Raw genomic sequence first — 17,834 nt, 5'->3', positions numbered from 1 at the left:
TTAGCTTCACAATGATGAGAAGAGGTTAAACTCTAAAACGTCACCAGTGACGTGCGTACCAAAGCACGTTGCCAGATTCTTTTGACTTGCCATAGTGCTTTTAAGTTGTTGTCGGAAACACCTTTCAAACGAAATTGACTTCTTGTGAAGGATAAAGGAGGCTTTAATGGCATCCAAACTTATTGCTCAAGAAATTTCCACTTATAACTCACTAGTGAACACCCAGTGGCATCAATGGTAATTTGTTTGTGGAATTTTAGGCTCTAACTAGGCTATTAGTCTTCGAAGTTCCAGCTAAGTTATACTTTGATCAAAAGTATATTCCGGAGAAATGTTTTAACCCTAGAACGCTTAATAATATTTAAGCGGTATTTTACATACAGGATTTCTAAGCAAGCATGATCTATCTAAAAAAAAGCATGCTATAAGCATTGTGCAGCTGTTCCCATATCAGTAGCAGTGATTGTGGATTAAATTTCACGAATGATAATAGCTAAAGTGATTATGAAACAGGAACAGATATTAAGTACTGAAATTATCCAACATGCAAATAGATAGGATTGGTGGTGTTGGTACTTGAGCCTAAGAATGTTAGCTTAATTATGATCAAGTGGTACGCTGCAAGAGGCACAAGATGTTTACTTTTTTTTGCTATTATTTGATGATAACATGGACTTGGAACAGGGAACAACAGACTATTAGCTCACATTTGTTTTGTATTTTCATTTTTTAATTTTATTTCAGTATTTTTTATTTTTTAAATTTTGTAAAAAAAAAAAAACAGAAATTAAAAACAGAAAAAGTTTTATTATTTTCATTATTTTTTCTTCACAAAATCTAAAAATAAAAAATACTAAAAATAAAAACAAAAAATAAAAATGCAAAGCAAAAGTACCATTATTCTTTGGTATAACTGTTTTCAGTCTACATTCTACAACATGAATTGCAGCCACTTGGATTTTTGAGGTTGTATACTGTATACAAGTGTGTACCGCTTAAGGGTTTGTTCTAGCTTTAGTTGTGGGAATGAGTACAAGGGAAATATTCTATATATTGCTAATGCTAGGTTTGGTTCTTGTGCTATGGCCATTTAGTGTACTTATTTGTCGTAGCTGCTATCAGCTTTAGGTGCGAGGCGGAGATTGTGTTCTGTTTGGCATTTGAGACTCCTCTATCTTGCTTTCTCATGCCCAGCTTTGGTTTTCATCTCGGGAAAATGAAGAAAATAGAACACAAAAACATGGCAATAAGTGCTTCACCTTTAAATTTCTTCGCCTGCATTCCAATTTGCACACAAGATAACGACCAAAAATATGCCAGCAATTTGTCTTGCAAGTTGCAATTGGCAAAAAGGACATTTTGGCGTGACAAAAATAGTCGAGTTATCCAACTCAATAACAAACTCGTGAATAAACCAATATGAAAAATGACCTAGACATTAAATATATAAATTATAACCCTAAGCAATTTACAATTAGCTTATAATACAGTGCTCCAAAAGATCTATTCGAGAGCCTGAATAGAAATTGACTATATATAGTGTTTCCATGGTGGAAACAATCCAGGGCTCATAAAATATCTCAAACAAGGAGATCAATTGATCACCCTCGTCTATACATATTAACACTTCAGAAGTTGTTTTCAGCTACTCTATTTTGGCCATACATATCGCATCTGTAATATAATCTAAACATCCATCGGATGATGACTAAATACCTAACCATGTAGAGGCTATGCTGACTTTCACTACACAAACCGTGAGCAAAACTATTTGAATAAGGTTTTCTCAAACTATGTGGATCTCTCACCACTCGCCGGCATGTTTCGATAGCAGAGCCGCCTTAACGATATTTCCCCTTGTAATGAGTCCAACCTTCCAATAATGAGGAGAAACATTCAGCAAAAACCACTACTGAAAGAAGCACATATATTAAACTATTAAGAGGGGGAAGATACTCTTCTTACCAGCTTCCCATCCTTGTCTACCACAGGTAGTCGACGATATTTCGTTTCAAGCAACAGCCTAATACAATAAGCACTGGTGTCAGACATCAGGTGATCAGCTTCGCCATTCTAAGGGAACATGTAAATGAAAATTAAACTATAGTAGGTTTTTTCTTTTCTTTTGCCCTTTACATTGGCGAAGAATTATTGAGTGTACATGGGCTGGAATATAAAGGGGAAGAAAACACAGAGTTCAATGTTGTTGATTATACATAAAATCAGTACCTAGCAGCATCCTCCAGACTAGTAGATTCTTGAACAACAAGTGGAGTTGGCGTCATTAGGTCACCAACAACTTTTCCATTAGTCTTACTAAGCAGTTTTTGTATCTCATTAAATGTCTGTCATTGAAGCAAACAATTAGAACAAGACAGTTTTGCTTAACATAATAAACTAATGATAGTTCAATAGACATTTGTTCCTAACATATAAAATATTGATAGTTTTCATACGATTGCAAGCTCCCTTCTGCTTCATGACAAGTAACACAAAGAAGACAGCGGAAGGAATATTAAAAAAATTCAGGCCAAAATTTTGTTATTTCTAAGATACGGAACCTATGCATATCCTTTACTACCTGACACACAAAAGTGATCTTAATGTCCTGACAAAGTCATACTTTTGAGGATCATGTTTGATCACAGAATCCATATAACATTGGCAAGACCACCATGCAAATTTCAAAAGCAGTCAATACAAAGGCAAAAGGAAGGTACCCTACATTTCCCGAAAAAAAACAAAGGAGAAAGACAGCTGATCCCATATATATATATATATATATATATTGGAAGGCACTGACTCATAAACTCAAAAAGACCTGGCTGACTTCCAAAATTCTTCTATTGCAAAAGACTGGGACTTTTAAGTAAACTTATTCAGAACAGTAATTTCTGAACTCAAGCAAAACTTTGCTACATTCACATGATCAGATCATTACTTCCTGAAGCTTGACTCTAGCATACAAATGGAAACAAAGATGCACTCGTCCAAATTATACTTCAGACAGCAATATTTCCTAATACGAGATAACTAAGATGCAGGTTTGCTGATTAAAGCAAATGATTTTTGTCACGATTTTTCAAAATTTATACCACTTCCTTCCTTTAAAAATCTTGCATTTTTTGAAAACTTGAACACTAATAGCTTCAGAATTTATAAGTAATTGATGAAATTTACACAAGGCTTCAGAATTTATAACGAGTTACAACGACCTAGTATTCAGTGAAATACTATGATTTCAGCAAAACAATGGTGTGCATGGCAAAAAATAAAAATTGAAATTCAATTGTCATATAGGATTGCATGTAGGTTCAGAATTAAGTTTGTGAACAACATAATAGAATGGCCCCATCTCAATTTACAAAGCACATTCCATGAACATGAATAAAAGAGGTGTTATGAATGATTGACAGCAAATCTATTTAGCATAGTTAGAAGAAAAAGTTGCACATACTTTCCAAGAGCTACCAACATCAGGAAACAAGTTTGCATCACTTTGAGAACCACCTAAAAAGCCAAAACAAAAGATTAGTAGACACTTTGCAGCAGGATGCGGAACTCTTGTTTTGCAAACTTCGGCACAACCATAGAATTTTATAATAGCATTGCTTAAGGTTTGTAAAGAAGTTCAATGCCCACACTATCATACATGGCATATTGACATCTTCAGTGTCACCATTCTCAACAATAACAACACGAAGTTTGAAAAGTAGAAAGGATAACTAACACAAATGATTTCCAACTCAGAATTAGCAAAAAGTAGAACAAAATAAAATAATATAATATACCTGATATAGAATCAATTGCTAGCAAGTCATAATCTGAAACAACTCCAACCTGCAGCAATTTTTTATTAGAAAGAAAAAGAGGCAAATCTCAAAGAGGAAGTAAAATAAAGTCAAAGTAGTTGCATTTTGATGATGAAAGGACAAATACATGAAAAAAACATAAGTGAAGAACGTTAAAAACAATAATGCAAAAATAGCTGAAGGGGATTAAAAAGTTACGAGATTCCAGTCGTCATCGATCACTGGAAGACCACTGATCCTGTTGTTGACGAGTGCCTCCAAAGCTGAAATTTTAAATTTTAAGTAAATAAACTGGGAGAATATAAAACGAACACTAAATAACATAATAATAAAAAACAAAAAATTACAGAAACAAATCCTTACCTTCGTCAACGGTAGTGGAGGGCTTGACAACGTGCAAATGATCTTTCGTTGTCATGAAATCACTAACTGTGTAACTTCCATTCCCGCGCTGAAAACCAACATCAAATTACAAAAATAACCTCATCTGAGAAGGGTAAAGAGCAGTTATCGTATCAGAGAAGCTTGATCCGTTGAGAAGAAGACTTACCGGAGCTGAATTGATAGTTGGACCTGGGCTTGGGCCAGGGCCCGAAGAAACTGGGCGAAACGCAGCCGAGGACAATGAACGTCGCCGTTTTGGGATGGCGGATAAAGGAAGAAACTCGCCGCATTGAGGAGGGAAAAGGGAGCGAAGCGGAGCAACAACAGGGAGTGTGTTGATCGAAGGAATCGAACTCATGTCGATGCTTTTTCTTTAAATCCTTTATTAATGTAAAATTGTTTTGCTTTTCTTTCTAATTTTGATTTTGCTGGTGATTCTTCCGCCGCTGTAAGTGGAAGGGAGATCGGAGACCAAAAATAGCGTGGAATGGAGAAAGGAAAGTTATTTTTGGTACTGACAATAATGGCAATCTCTGATTTTCTATCTATATCTCAGTTTGTAGAATAAATTATGAAAAATATGAAGATATGTAAATTAAAAAAAAACAAAATGAGAAAATTCAAAGAAGAATGGTTGAATAATGAATGAATTATGAAATTTAAATTTGAAAAGGAGACGTGAACGTACTTTACTTTCAGATTTTCCGTTGAAACCGGTGGGAAGAATAATTTGCGGAAACTGACACTAATGTAGTATCGCAGTCGGCGCGGGTTGTTGAACGGTGTCGTTTTCTAGTCGCATGGAGTGCTGTTTAGGATTTTCCAATATTTTAAAGCTGTATTATGTGCCTATAATTATGTGGTTGCGGTTGGCTATACTCTATACTGCTACATATTCCCCATGTTGAGCCTTGGTAGGGCCTACGCAAGGTAGTTGGCCATGAATAACTGAATAAGGTTCTGAAAATCCAATCCCAACTTGAAAACATTTAAAACATTAAAAAAATCAAGTGCCGTTTCTGAACCTTCTTCCCCATTCGGAAAATGCAACCGAAAAAAAAAAAGTTTCTGTTAATATAAGTATATGATGTGGATGACCATTAATTTGGGCGGTTGAAGTTTTCAAGGAAAAAACTTAAGATTCTTATAAAGATTAACTTTTAAAAAAGGTTGAAAAAGATAATCTTGTATAAGTATAAATAAGGTTACATAGTCTGAGAGATTACACAACAACATCAATAACAATTCTCTTAATATCTCTTTTATTATATTTTTTCATTTTATTTGTTACCTCTTTCTTATTTATTTATTTATTTACTTATAATATAACACGTTATCAGCACGAGACTCTGATCAAATTTTTAGGAAGATTCAGGTAACAAATTTTTATTATGTCGAAACTCTCTCATCTTGAATTTAATGCTTTTGATATATCTGGAAACAACTATTTATCATGGATACTAGATGCTGAAATTCATCTTGACTTAATGGATCTTGGAGATACCATTAAGGCTGAAAATAATACATCCCAGAAGGATAAAGCCAAAGCTATGATTTTCCTTTATCGTCATCTTGACGTATGATTGAAAAATGAATATTCCACATTAAAAGATCCTGCAGATCTGTGGAAAGACCTTGAAGAAAGGTACAATCATCAAAAGACAATGATACCTCCTCAAACCCGATATGTTAGAGAAAACTTTCTCGACCTATCATACCTCGAATGTGCTCCTGCAGTAGCAATCGAGAAAAAAAGATTTAAAAATATTCTGAGCTAATTTCTTGCTTTCTTGTTGCTGAACGCAACAATGAGTTGCTCTTAAGAAATCATGAAGCGCGCCCAGTCGGCGCCGCCCCATTTTCTGAAGCAAATGCGGCAACTTATAACCCCAGAAGAGGTAAATGGCAAGATTTTGATAACAAGAAAAATTATAGAAGGAAAAGAAATTATGTTCACAAGAAAGGATCTCACCAGAAGTGGGATAAAGAAAGAAACAATGGGAAAAGTAAATCAATTGAGGATAAAAGCTTCCGTTGTGGTGGAAAGGGACATTGGTCACGTACCTGTCGTACCCCAAGACATCTAATTGTTCTTTATCAAGCATCCTTGAAAAGGGATGACAAAGGAAAGGAAACAAATTTTGTTTCAAATAATGAAAATTCCACCACTCATTATGATGTATCTAATTTCTTTAAGGATTTTGAAGAAAATATTAGCCATTTGATCAATGATGGAATAGTTTAATATGTGTGTTTGTTAAGTATTCATGTGAATAATTTTACTGTGCATGTACTTCTACTCATTTTATTATTATTATCATTTGTCTTTGAAGAAAAATGGCAAGGACACATATTCTGAAGATATTTGCCTTGCGGATAGTGCGAGTTCGCACACCATTCTTAAAAGTAATATATATTTTACCCATCTTGTGCCAAAAGAAGAGTATGTTAATACTATTATTGGCTCAGGCAATGTGATTGAAGGCTCCGGAAGAGCTATAATTTTGTTTCCCGGAGGAACAAAATTCATAATAAATAATGCACTATTGTCTACCAAGTCTCTAAGAAACGTGTTGAGCTTTAAAGATATTTGCCAAAATGGATATCATATTGAGCTATGAATGAGGGAAATCATGAGTACTTATGTATCACAACCCATTATTTAAATAAAAAGGTTATATTAGAAAAGTTAGCCTCACTTTCATCTGGGTTGTATTATACCAAGATTAGTGCAATTGAATCACATGCCATTGTAAACCAGAAGTTTACTAGCCCAAATGAATTCATAACTTGGCACGATCGATTGGGTCATCCGGGAACAACCATGATGCGGAGAATTATTGAAAACTCACATGGACATTCCCTAAAGAACCAGAAGATTCTTAAATCTAGTGAATTTTGTTGTGCTGCATGTTCTCAAGGGAAGTTAATTTTAAGGCCATCACTAGTAAAGATTGGATTTGAGTCCCCTGAATTCCTAAAAAGGATTCAAGGTGATATATGTGGACCTATTCATCCACTATGTGGATCTTTTAGATATTTTATGGTCCTAATAGATACATCTTCAAGATGGTCACATGTGTGCTTATTGTCTTCTCGCAACCTAGCGTTTGCGAGATTACTGGCTCAAATTATTCGATTAAAAGCACAATTTCTAGAAAATCCAATAAAAGCAATTCGTCTTGATAATGCTAGTGAATTTACTTCCCAAGCATTTGATGCTTATTGTATGGCTAATGGAATAAGTGTTGAATATCTAGTAGTTCATGTTCACACACAAAATGGGTTAGCAGAATAACTTATTAAGCGCCTCCAATTAATTGCTAGACCCTTACTTATGAGAACAAATATCCCAACTTCGGTTTGGGGACATGCTATTTTACATGCCTCAGCACTTATTCGATTGAGGCCAACGAGTTACCATCAGTTCTCTCCTATGCAATTAGCTTTTGGCCAGCAGCCAAATGTTTCCCATTTAAGAATATTAGGGTGTGCGATATATGTTCCCATTGCACCACCTAATCGCACCAAAATGGGACCCCAAAGAAAATTACGGATATATGTTGGATATGATTCTCCCTCTATAGTGAGGTATCTTGAGACATAAACCGGAGATGTATTTAAAGCCCGGTTTGCAGATTGTCGTTTTTGATGAATCAAAATTTCCAACATTAGGGAGAGAGAATAAGCTTCCTAAAAAGGAACTTAATTGGAATGCATCATCCTTGATGCATTTAGATCCTCGATCAGGGCAATGTGAACTAGAAGTTCAAAAAATTATACATTTACAAAGAATAGCAAATGAATTGCCTGATGCATTTTTCGATACAAAGAGGATAACCAAATCTTATATACCAGCGGAAAATGCCCCAATTCGAATTGATGTCCCAGTTGGACAAATTGCCACCGAAGCAAATACACGCCAGAAGCGTGGCAGGCCTGTCAGTTCCAAAGACAAAAATCCTCAAAAGCGAAAAGAGGTAAATACTATTCCTGTTGGAAAAGATATAGTAGAGACACCTGCAGTTGTCCAAAATTCTAATATAATTTTAACGCCAGAAGACGTTCAGGTACCTGAAAATTGTGAAAATGATGAGATCTCGATAAATTATGTCTTTACAGGAGAGAAATGGGACCGAAATAAGACAATTGTCAATGAAATATTTACATATAATGTGGCATTAAATATCATGCATGAAAGTAAGGATCTTGAGCCAAGATCAGTCGAAGAATGTCAACAAAGAAATGATTGGCCAAAATGGAAAGAAGCCATGAAGGCTGAATTAGACTCACTTGCAAAACGTGAAATCTTTGGACCTGTAGTCCGTACACCAGAAGATGTAAAACCTGTTGGATATCGATGGGTATTTGTGAGAAAACGAAATGAGAAAAATGAAGTTGTGCGCTACAAAGCCCGACTTGTAGCACAAGGTTTTTCACAAAGGCCTGGTATAGATTATGAAGAAACGTATTCCCCTGTAGTGAATGCGATAACATTGCATTATTTGGTTAGTTTATCTGCATATCATAAACTACATATGCACTTAATGGATGTGATCACAGCCTATTTATACGGCTTATTAGATCGGGATATCTATATGAAAGTCCCTGAAGGACTAAAGATATCTAAACCATCCAATGAATATTCATAAGAGTTATACTCAGTCAAATTGTAAAGATCTTTATATGGTCTAAAGCAATCTGGACGAATGTGGTATAATCGTCTTATTGAGTATCTGGACAAAAATGGATTCAAGAATGATGATATCTATCAATGTATTTTCATAAAGAAATCTGCATCTGGATTCATTATAATTGCTGTGTACGTTGATGATCTAAATATCATTGGAACTCCTGAAGAGATTCCAACAATTATAAAAACTCTAAAAGAAAAGTTTGAGATGAAAGATCAAGGAAGGAATAAATTTTGTCTCGGCTTGCAGATCGAGCATATAAAAAATGGGATCTTTATTCATCGAACAATATACACAGAGAAGATCATGAAAAGATTTTATATGGATAAGTCACATCCCTTGAGTACCCCAATGATCGTAAGATCTTTGGATGTGGAGAAGGATCAATTCCATCCTAAAGAAGAGACTGAAGATATGCTTGGTCCGAAGTACCATATCTTAGTGCCATTGGAGCGCTAATGTATCTGATGACAAGTCATCTTAGCCTAGTTTCACTAGTCTTTTTCTTTTGTTTTCAATAGATTTTATGCACTTTCTTGAGCCATAAGTAAGCCAATTGGGTAGAATTTCATGTTTCCTTTGATTCAATCAACCATGGATAAATTGATGCATTTTCATGAGTTTTTGTGCCATAATTGCTCATATGACAAGAAGAAGAATAACTCTCATGATTGTGGCATAGCTTTGATACAATTGTTGATTGATGATAGGTGGAATAAAGCTTGGAAGAAGGTTGCAAGAATAGGCTTGAAAAGAGGGATCAACGTTTGAGCTAACGTTTGTCTCAAACGTTAACTCAAACGTGAGAAGCAGATGAAGAACACCCTGGAGAAGAGCCAACGTTTGCGCCAACATTTGCCTCAACGTTTGAGGCAAACGTTGGCTGAAGAAGAAGCAGGGGAAGGCAACGTTTGCGCCAACGTTTGCCTCAAACGTGAGGTCAAACGTTGGCGCCAAAAAGAATGAAAGAGAGCACTCCTGGGCACGGCAACGTTTGAGCCAACGTTTGCCTCAAACGTGAGGTCAAACGTTGGCTACATTTTGGCAAGGAAGAGCATGGCAAAGCACCCCTGATTGATGGTTTAGATGAGCCATGTTTGCGCCAACGTTTGCCTCAAACGTTGGGCCAAACGTTGGCCAAAAAGGGAGCCTGGGAAGAACCACGTTTGAGCTCACATTTGACCTCAAACGTTGGCTCAAACGTGGATGACAGCAAGAAGGGTATCTGCATAATGCCTCACACAAGGGACGTTTGAGTCAACGTTGACTCAAACGTGAATGGTTCATGGCCCGGTTCACAAATGGATTTCTTCCCAACACCAAGAGCAATCAACGGAGGCTATTATCAACCCAATTCCATCAAGACTAAAGGCCCAATTCAAGGCTTAATGATCATTTGAAGAAAGTGTATAAATAGCTTAGGATTTGAAGTTTTAGGAGAGCTTTTCTTTTTAGAGTTTTCTTTAAGAATTTTCATAGTATTCACAGTAGAGAGCTTTTGGGTTTTGAGTTTTGGAGATTCTGAGTCTTGGGGAAGGAGAATTGAATTCTCTTCCTCTTAGTTTTCTTGTTTTAAATTTCATCTACACTCGTCTTGAGTCTTGGGTGTTGAAGAATTGAGGAAATTCTGTCTCAATCTCACCTTGAGATCTCTTTGTTTTTCTTACTGCAACTTCTGGAAATTGAACTTGAATTTACATTCCTACATTGCTCTCTTCTTTAATTTGGCATTTGCTCTCTAAATTTGGATCTAAGAAGGCATTGAGATCTAGACTTAGTTATCTAGTCTCTTGGGTCCTGAGATCTATTGATTTCCATTTTAATTTCCTTGTTTAATTACTACACCAAGTTTATTTTCCTTTTAGTTTTGAGATAAGGTTCAATTAATTACATCAACTACTCTTCATTCTGTTAAGTTTTACTTTTCCCTGTTTAATTCCTGCAGATCCAATTCCCATTCCCCTTTTATTTTTCAAGTCATTTATATTTCTTGCACTTTAAGTTTCTGCAATTTACATTACTTGCACTTTAAGATTCAGCTCTTTTTCTTTTTGTTCCCTTTAATTTCCTGCAAATCACCCACTCCCCTTTACATTCCATGCAATTTAATTCCTGTCAACACAATTTCACACAATCAACACTTGTTTGCTTGACTAATTCAATCACTAAACTAAAGTTGCTCAATCCTTCAATCCTTGTGGGATCGACCTCACTCCCGTGAGTTTTATTACTTGATGCGACCCGGTGCACTTGCCGGTGAGTTTTGTGTCGGATCGTTTTCCGCACATCAAGTTTTTGGCGCCGTTGCCGGGGATTGAAATAGATTGACAATGATTAAGTGAGGTGGTGATCTAGATTAAGCATTTTCTTTTATTTTTGGACTAGCACACTAACTGTTCGAGACTTTGTCTCTACTAACTCTAACTGCACTCAAGTTACAGAGTGCTCTGTTTTAGTTTCTGGTTCTATTTGTGTTTCTGATTTTGTGATAGGAGGAAAGAGCGATGAATCCACACCTTTTGATCCTGAAACATTTTGGGGGTTGAGGAAAGAGGCAAGAGATAGAAGGGAGAAATGCTGGGATTCAGAAAATCCCCACTGAGAGTTTCTCACCAGGGGATAAAGTGATATTAAACACCCAACCAATGAAGGTGCCTCCACAATTATCTGAGTATTATACTGTGAACTGGATCCTTCCACATGAACACCTAGAGATCATCAAAGAGGAGACTGGAAGGAAGTTCACAGTAAGAAGAGAAAAGCTGAGGCACTATGATTTTCAGCCTCCATGATCAAAGAATGAAGGATGTCAAGCTAGTGACAATAAAGAAGCACTTGTTGGGAGGCAACCCAACCTGAGGTAGTTCTCTTTTCATAGCTATTTCATTAAAAAGATTAATTAGTTTTATCTATATTGCAAGAAGCTAAGTTTGGTGTTGCACACCAAAACAATCTAAGGGAGAATGAAGGATTCTAAGTTTGGTGTTCCACCAAAATCCCATCATAAAATATATTCTCGCCTTCTGCATAATGCTAGCTTCAAGCACTTAAGATGGACTAGTTAACTATTCTTCTGTTTCCTAGTTTTCAGTTTTATTGCTTTTGAAAAAAAAAAGAGTTTCACACATGGTTAATCTGATGCATGAGAACCATTGGCAAGGTACTAAGTTTGGTGTTCCCACACCAAAGTAAGTTCAAAGGCCCACAAAATAAATCATGCATGCTAACCATTTTTCAAGTGCTTGGGGAACAAGCAACTTTCAATATCACTGCAGAGTACCATACAAACTTTTGGGAAGATTTAGCATCATCAATCAAAGAGGTGAAAGAGGAATGTGAAGACCAGCAATGATGATGAGGAAGAGGACAGCAAGTAAACTCCAAAAGATTGTATTGTTCATTATCAGATATTGCTGTGATTGAAAGTGATATTATACCCATATCTGTCCTTCTGTCTAGTATAGTTTTTTTGCAATTCAATAATCAAGATGCTTGATCATTTACAACACTATACTCTCCAAAACTTGTTTGCACTCAATATTTCAAAAATGCATTACATGAAAGTTCTTTGAAAAGAAGGATTGAGGAATTAAACAATTTTGAGGCAAGCAAAAGATTAGGAGAAGTGGTGGTTCTAGTTGTATGATTATGCATTGAGGTTGCATGCTTATGAAAACTTGCATGGGAGCTCATAGGCAGAACATAGAGTTCAAAGAAGTATTGTGGAGGTTCTCAAACATTTATTGATCCAAGAAGCAGCAAACAAAACAAAAGAAAATAAAGAAAATACAAAAACAAAAAGAACATGGCCCAAGGCTCTGAGCATCAATTACTAGGAAGAAAAGGAAGAAGAAACAAAAACTCAAAGAGTTGTTATCCTAGTAAATGCTTGTGGTCGAATTGTGTCAAAGAGAGAGGCTTGAGCAAGTAAATCCTTAGGGGTGCTTTAACACCTAATACCTTAAAACCAACTGGTTTAGGAGTATTGATTGAAAGCTTATCTAAAGAGCCGCTTTGAGACATGACACTTAGAGTCAAAGCCAAAGCACAGAAACTATAAGCTGCTTCAAGGAGATTACCTATAGAGAGATCTCTATGATATTATTTGGATGAAAGTTCTAAGACCTAAGACTCCCAAGATGTAGGGACTAGTAAGCACTGAAGCCCTTGCATGAGTGATGAGCGGATAATTTATACGCTTTTTGGCATTGTTTTTAATATGTTTTTAGTAGGATATAGTTACTTTTAGGGATGTTTTCATTAGTTTTTACGTTAAATTCACATTTCTGGACTTTACTATGAGTTTGTGTGTTTTTCTGTGATTTCAGGTATTTTCTGGCTGAAATTGAGGGACTTGAGCAGAAATCAGATTCAGAGGTTGAAAAAGGACTGCTGATGCTGTTGGATTCTGACCTCCCTGCACGCAAAATGGATTTTTTGGAGCTACAGAACTCGAAATGGCGCGCTTCTAATTGCGTTGGAAAGTAGACATCCAGGGCTTTTCAGCAATATATAATAGTCCATACTTTGGCCAAGAATTGACGACGTAAACTGGCGTTCAACGCCAGCCTTCTGCTCAAATCTGGTGTCCAGCGCCAGAAAAGGATCCAAAACCAGAGTTGAACGCCCAAACTGGCACAGAAACTGGCGTTCAACTCCACAAATGGCCTCTGCACGTACTACACTTAAGCTCAGCCCAAACACACACCAAGTGGGCCCCGGAAGTGGATTTATGCATCAATTACTTACTCATGTAAACCCTAGTGACTAGTTTATTATAAATAGGACCTTTTACTGTTGTATTAGGCATCTTTGATCATCTTAGGATCTTAGGATCATCTTTGAACGCATTGTTCTTAGATCAAGGGGGCTGGCCATCTCGGCCATGCCTGGACCTTCACTTATGTATTTTTAACGGTAGAGTTTCTACACTCCATAGATTAAGGTGTGGAGCTCTGCTGTTCCTCAAATATTAATGCAAAGTACTACTGTTTTCTATTCAATTCTTCTTATTTCTCTTCTAAGATATCCATTCGCACCCAAGAACGTGATGAAGGTGATGATTATGTGTGACGCTCATCACCATCTCCCCTATGAACGCGTGCCTGACAAAACACTTCTGTTCTACATGAATTAAGCTAGAATGAGTATCTCTTAGATCTCCTAACCAGAATCTTCGTGGCGTAAGCTAGAATGATGGCGGCATTCAAGAGAATCCGGAAAGTCTAAACCTTGTCTGTGGTATTCCGAGTAGGATTCAATGATTGAATGACTGTGACGAGCTCCGAACTCGCGATTGCAGGGCGTTAGTGACAGACGCAAAAGGATAGTAAATCCTATTCCAGCATGATCGAGGACCGACAGATGAATAGCCGTGCCGTGACAGGGTGCGTGAGCATATTATTCACTGAGAGGATAAGATGAAGCCATTGACAAGGGTGATGCCTCCAGACGATTAGCCGTGCCGTGACAGGGCATTGGATCATTTTCCCGTGAGATGACCGAAAGTAGCCATTGACAGTGGTGATGTATCACATAAAGCCAGCCATGGAAAGGAGTAAGACTGATTGGATGAAGATAGCAGGAAAGCAGAGGTTCAGAGGAACGAAAAGCATCTCCATTCGCTTATCTGAAATTCCTGCCAATGAATCTACATAAGTATCTCTATCCCTTTTATTGTTTATTTTAATCTAATAAAGTATCATGTTTAAATCCGCCTGACTGAGATTTGCAAGGTGACCATAGCTTGCTTCATACCAACAATCTCCGTGGGATTCGACCCTTACTCACGTAAGGTATTACTTGGACGACCCAGTGCACTTGCTGGTTAGTTGTATCGAAGTTGTGACAATTATGAATTAAGATCAGAGCACCAAGCTTTGGAGCCATTACCAGGATTTGTTCGAGCCTGGAGATCACAATTTCGTGCACCAAGTTTTTGGCGCCGTTGCCGGGGATTGTTCGTGTTTGGACAACTGACGGTTCATCTTGTTGCTCAGATTAGGTAATTTTTTTTTTATTTTATTTTCAAAAATTTTTCAAAAAATATTTCTAAAATTTTCTCATATGTTTTCGAAAAAAATTATAAAAATGTTTTCAAAAATAAATTATTCTATGGCCTCAAAAATTTTTAAGAATGAATTCTAGTGTTTCATGAAATATGTTGAATCATATCTGGCTGTAAAGCCATACCCAAACTACTTTGGGATTGGTATTCAACTAATCACTCCAGCCCATGTAATTATATGTTGCAGCCTGGCTGGCTGTAAAGCCATGTCCAAATTCATTTGGACTGAGGCTTGCAATTGGTTATCAAGAGCAAGCTAGTTGGAGCTAATCCACCTGCTACTGTTCCTGATCTACCCGCTGTTGATCCACGATCACCTGCTGAAGCTTGGCTGGCCATTGGCCATGTCTAGTGTTTTGGACTGAAGCTTTCATTGAAAGCTTGGCTGGCTAGTGAGCCATGTCTAATTCCTGGACTGAAGCTTTATACTAACATGGCAAGATTCCTGGAATTCATATTAAAAATTTTGGAATCCTTATTTTTCTTTAAATTTTCGAAAAATATAAAATAAAAATCCAAAAAAATTAGAAAATAAAAAAAATCAAAAATATTTTTATGTTTCTTGTTTGAGTCTTGAGTCATGTTATAAGTTTGGTGTCACTTGCATATGCATCTTGCATTTTTTCGAAAATATCATGCATTCATAGTGTTCTTCATGATCTTCAAGTTGTTCTTGGTAAGTCTTCTTGTATGATCTTGATGATTTTTTGTTTTGTGTCTTTTCATGTTTTTCATATGCATTCTTGAATTCTTAGTGCGTGAGCATTAAAGAATTCTAAGTTTGGTGTCTTGCATGTTTTCTTTGCATTAAAAAATTTTTTCAAAATATGTTCTTGATGTTCATCATGTTCTTCATAGTGTTCTTGGTGTTCATCTTGACATTCATATCATTCATACATGCATTCATTGTTTTGATCTAAAAATTTCATGCATTGCATATTTTTCATGTTTTTCATAAAAATTTCAAAAATCAAAAAAATATCTTTCCCTTTTTCTCTCATCAAATTCGAAAATTTGGATTGACTTTTTCAAAAATTTTTAAAATCAAGTTGTTTCTCATGAGTCAAATCAAATTTTCAATTTGAAAATCTTATCTTTTTCAAAAATCAAATCTTTTTCAAAATTATTAGTTATTTTCGAAAATTCCAAAAATCCTTTTTCAAAAATCTTTTTCTTATTTTTATATAAAATTTTCGAAAATAACTAATCAATTAATGTTTTGATTCAAAAATTTGAAGTTTGTTACTTGCTTGTTAAGAAAGATTCAAACTTTAAGTTCTAGAATCATATCTTGTGATTTCTTATGAATCAAGTCATTAATTGAGATTTTAAAAAAAAAAAAAATCAAATCTTTTTCAAAACTAACTTCAATCATATCTTTTCAAAAATATCTTCTTATCTTATCTTTTTCAAAAATATCTTTTCAAAATATCTTTTCTAACTTCCTAACTTCTTATCTTTTCAAAATTTGTTTCAACTAACTAACTAACTTTTTGTTTGTTTCTTAACTTTTTCAAAACCACCTAACTAACTCTCTCTCTCTCTCATTTTTCGAAAATATCTCTCCCCTTTTTCAAAAATTTCTTTTTAATTTATTAATTATTTTAATTTTTAAAACTTAATTTTCGAAAATTACTAACAATTTTTCAAAAACCATTTTCAAAAATCACTAACTCTTTTTCAAAATAATTTTCGAAAATTATCCCTCCCCCATCTCATTCTATTTATTCATTCATATCCTAACATCTCACCTCACATCTCAAAGCCTCCTCACAGTTGTGTTTCTTCCAGTACATTACATCCTTTGTCTCCCCCTCTTTTCCTCCACTCACAAAGGGATCCCTATACTGTGGTATAAAGGATCTCTATTATTATTATTATTTTTCTGTGCCTTCTTCTTTGTCATATGAGCAGGAGCAAGGATAAGAACATTCTTGTGGAAGCAGATCCAGAACCTGAAAGGACTCTGAAGAGAAAATTAAGAGAAGCTAAAATACAACAATCCAGAGATAACCTTTCTGAAATTTTCAAACAGGCAGAGGAGATGGCAGCCGAAAATAATAATAATGCAAGGAGGATGCTTGGTGACTTTACTGCACCTAATTCCAATTTACATGGAAGAAGCATCTCCATTCCTGCCATTGGAGCAAACAACTTTGAGCTGAAACCTCAATTAGTTTCTCTGATGCAGCAGAACTGCAAGTTTCATGGACTTCCATCTGAAGATCCTTTTTCAGTTCTTAACTGAATTCTTGCAGATATGTGATACTGTTAAGACTAATGGAGTAGATCCTGAAGTCTACAGGCTCATGCTTTTCCCTTTTGCTGTAAGAGACAGAGCTAGATTATGGTTGGATTCTCAACCTAAAGACAGTCTGAACTCTTGGGATAAGCTGGTCACGGCTTTCTTAGCCAAGTACTTTCCTCCTCAAAAGCTGAGCAAGCTTAGAGCTGATGTTCAAACCTTCAGACAGAAAGAAGGTGAATCTCTCTATGAAGCTTGGGAAAGATACAAACAGTTGACCAAAAAGTGTCCTTCTGACATGCTTTCAGAATGGACCATCCTGGATATATTCTATGATGGTTTATCTGAGCTATCAAAGTTGTCACTGGACACTTCTGTAGGTGGATCCATTCACCTAAAGAAAACGCCTGCAGAAGCTCAAGAACTCATTGACATGGTTGCTAATAACCAGTTCATGTACACTTCTGAAAGGAATCCTGTAATCAATGGGACGCCTATGAAGAAGGGAGTTCTTGAAGTTGATACTCTGAATGCCATATTGGCTCAGAATAAAATATTGACTCAGCAAGTCAATATGATTTCTCAGAGTTTGCATGGAATGCAAGCTGCATCCAACAGTACTCAAGAAGCAT

At 36.0% G+C, this 17,834-nt stretch overlaps 1 protein-coding gene and 1 non-coding gene across 2 annotated transcripts; both read right to left on the bottom strand.

Annotated features, from left to right (window-relative positions):
* Nucleotides 1-1,420: 1,420 nt before the first annotated feature.
* On the bottom strand, nucleotides 1,421-5,049 carry LOC107623755 (CBS domain-containing protein CBSX2, chloroplastic). The gene is made up of 9 exons (XM_021113115.2): nucleotides 4,885-5,049; nucleotides 4,363-4,642; nucleotides 4,176-4,263; nucleotides 4,011-4,075; nucleotides 3,792-3,840; nucleotides 3,458-3,510; nucleotides 2,230-2,345; nucleotides 1,966-2,023; nucleotides 1,421-1,873 (listed from the first exon to the last, which is right to left on the bottom strand). Exons 2-9 carry the CDS (start codon nucleotides 4,552-4,554, stop codon nucleotides 1,805-1,807), a joined length of 690 nt encoding a protein of 229 aa, XP_020968774.1. The 5' UTR covers nucleotides 4,555-4,642; nucleotides 4,885-5,049; the 3' UTR covers nucleotides 1,421-1,804.
* A 12,349-nt stretch (nucleotides 5,050-17,398) lies between these two features.
* On the bottom strand, nucleotides 17,399-17,506 carry LOC148580159 (small nucleolar RNA R71). Its single transcript, XR_015898965.1, has one exon. It is a non-coding gene; the product is annotated as a small nucleolar RNA R71 (small nucleolar RNA).
* Nucleotides 17,507-17,834: the final 328 nt, after the last annotated feature.

Source organism: Arachis ipaensis, chromosome B10 (assembly GCF_059453495.1).
Source record: "Arachis ipaensis isolate K30076 ecotype BB chromosome B10, ASM5945349v1, whole genome shotgun sequence".
Lineage (NCBI taxonomy): Eukaryota > Viridiplantae > Streptophyta > Magnoliopsida > Fabales > Fabaceae > Arachis > Arachis ipaensis.
This window is presented reverse-complemented; position numbering and strand designations above follow the sequence as displayed.

Excerpts from the sequence above, each read along its gene's own strand:
- LOC107623755 (XM_021113115.2), bottom strand. The coding sequence starts at position 4,554 with ATGAGTTCGATTCCTTCGATCAACACACTCCCTGTTGTTGCTCCGCTT. Across the intron at positions 2,346-3,457 it reads ATGTTGGTAGCTCTTGGAAA|ACATTTAATGAGATACAAAA; the intron begins GTATGTGCAACT and ends CTTCAATGACAG. Across the intron at positions 1,874-1,965 it reads TAGACAAGGATGGGAAGCTG|GTTGGACTCATTACAAGGGG; the intron begins GTAAGAAGAGTA and ends CATTATTGGAAG.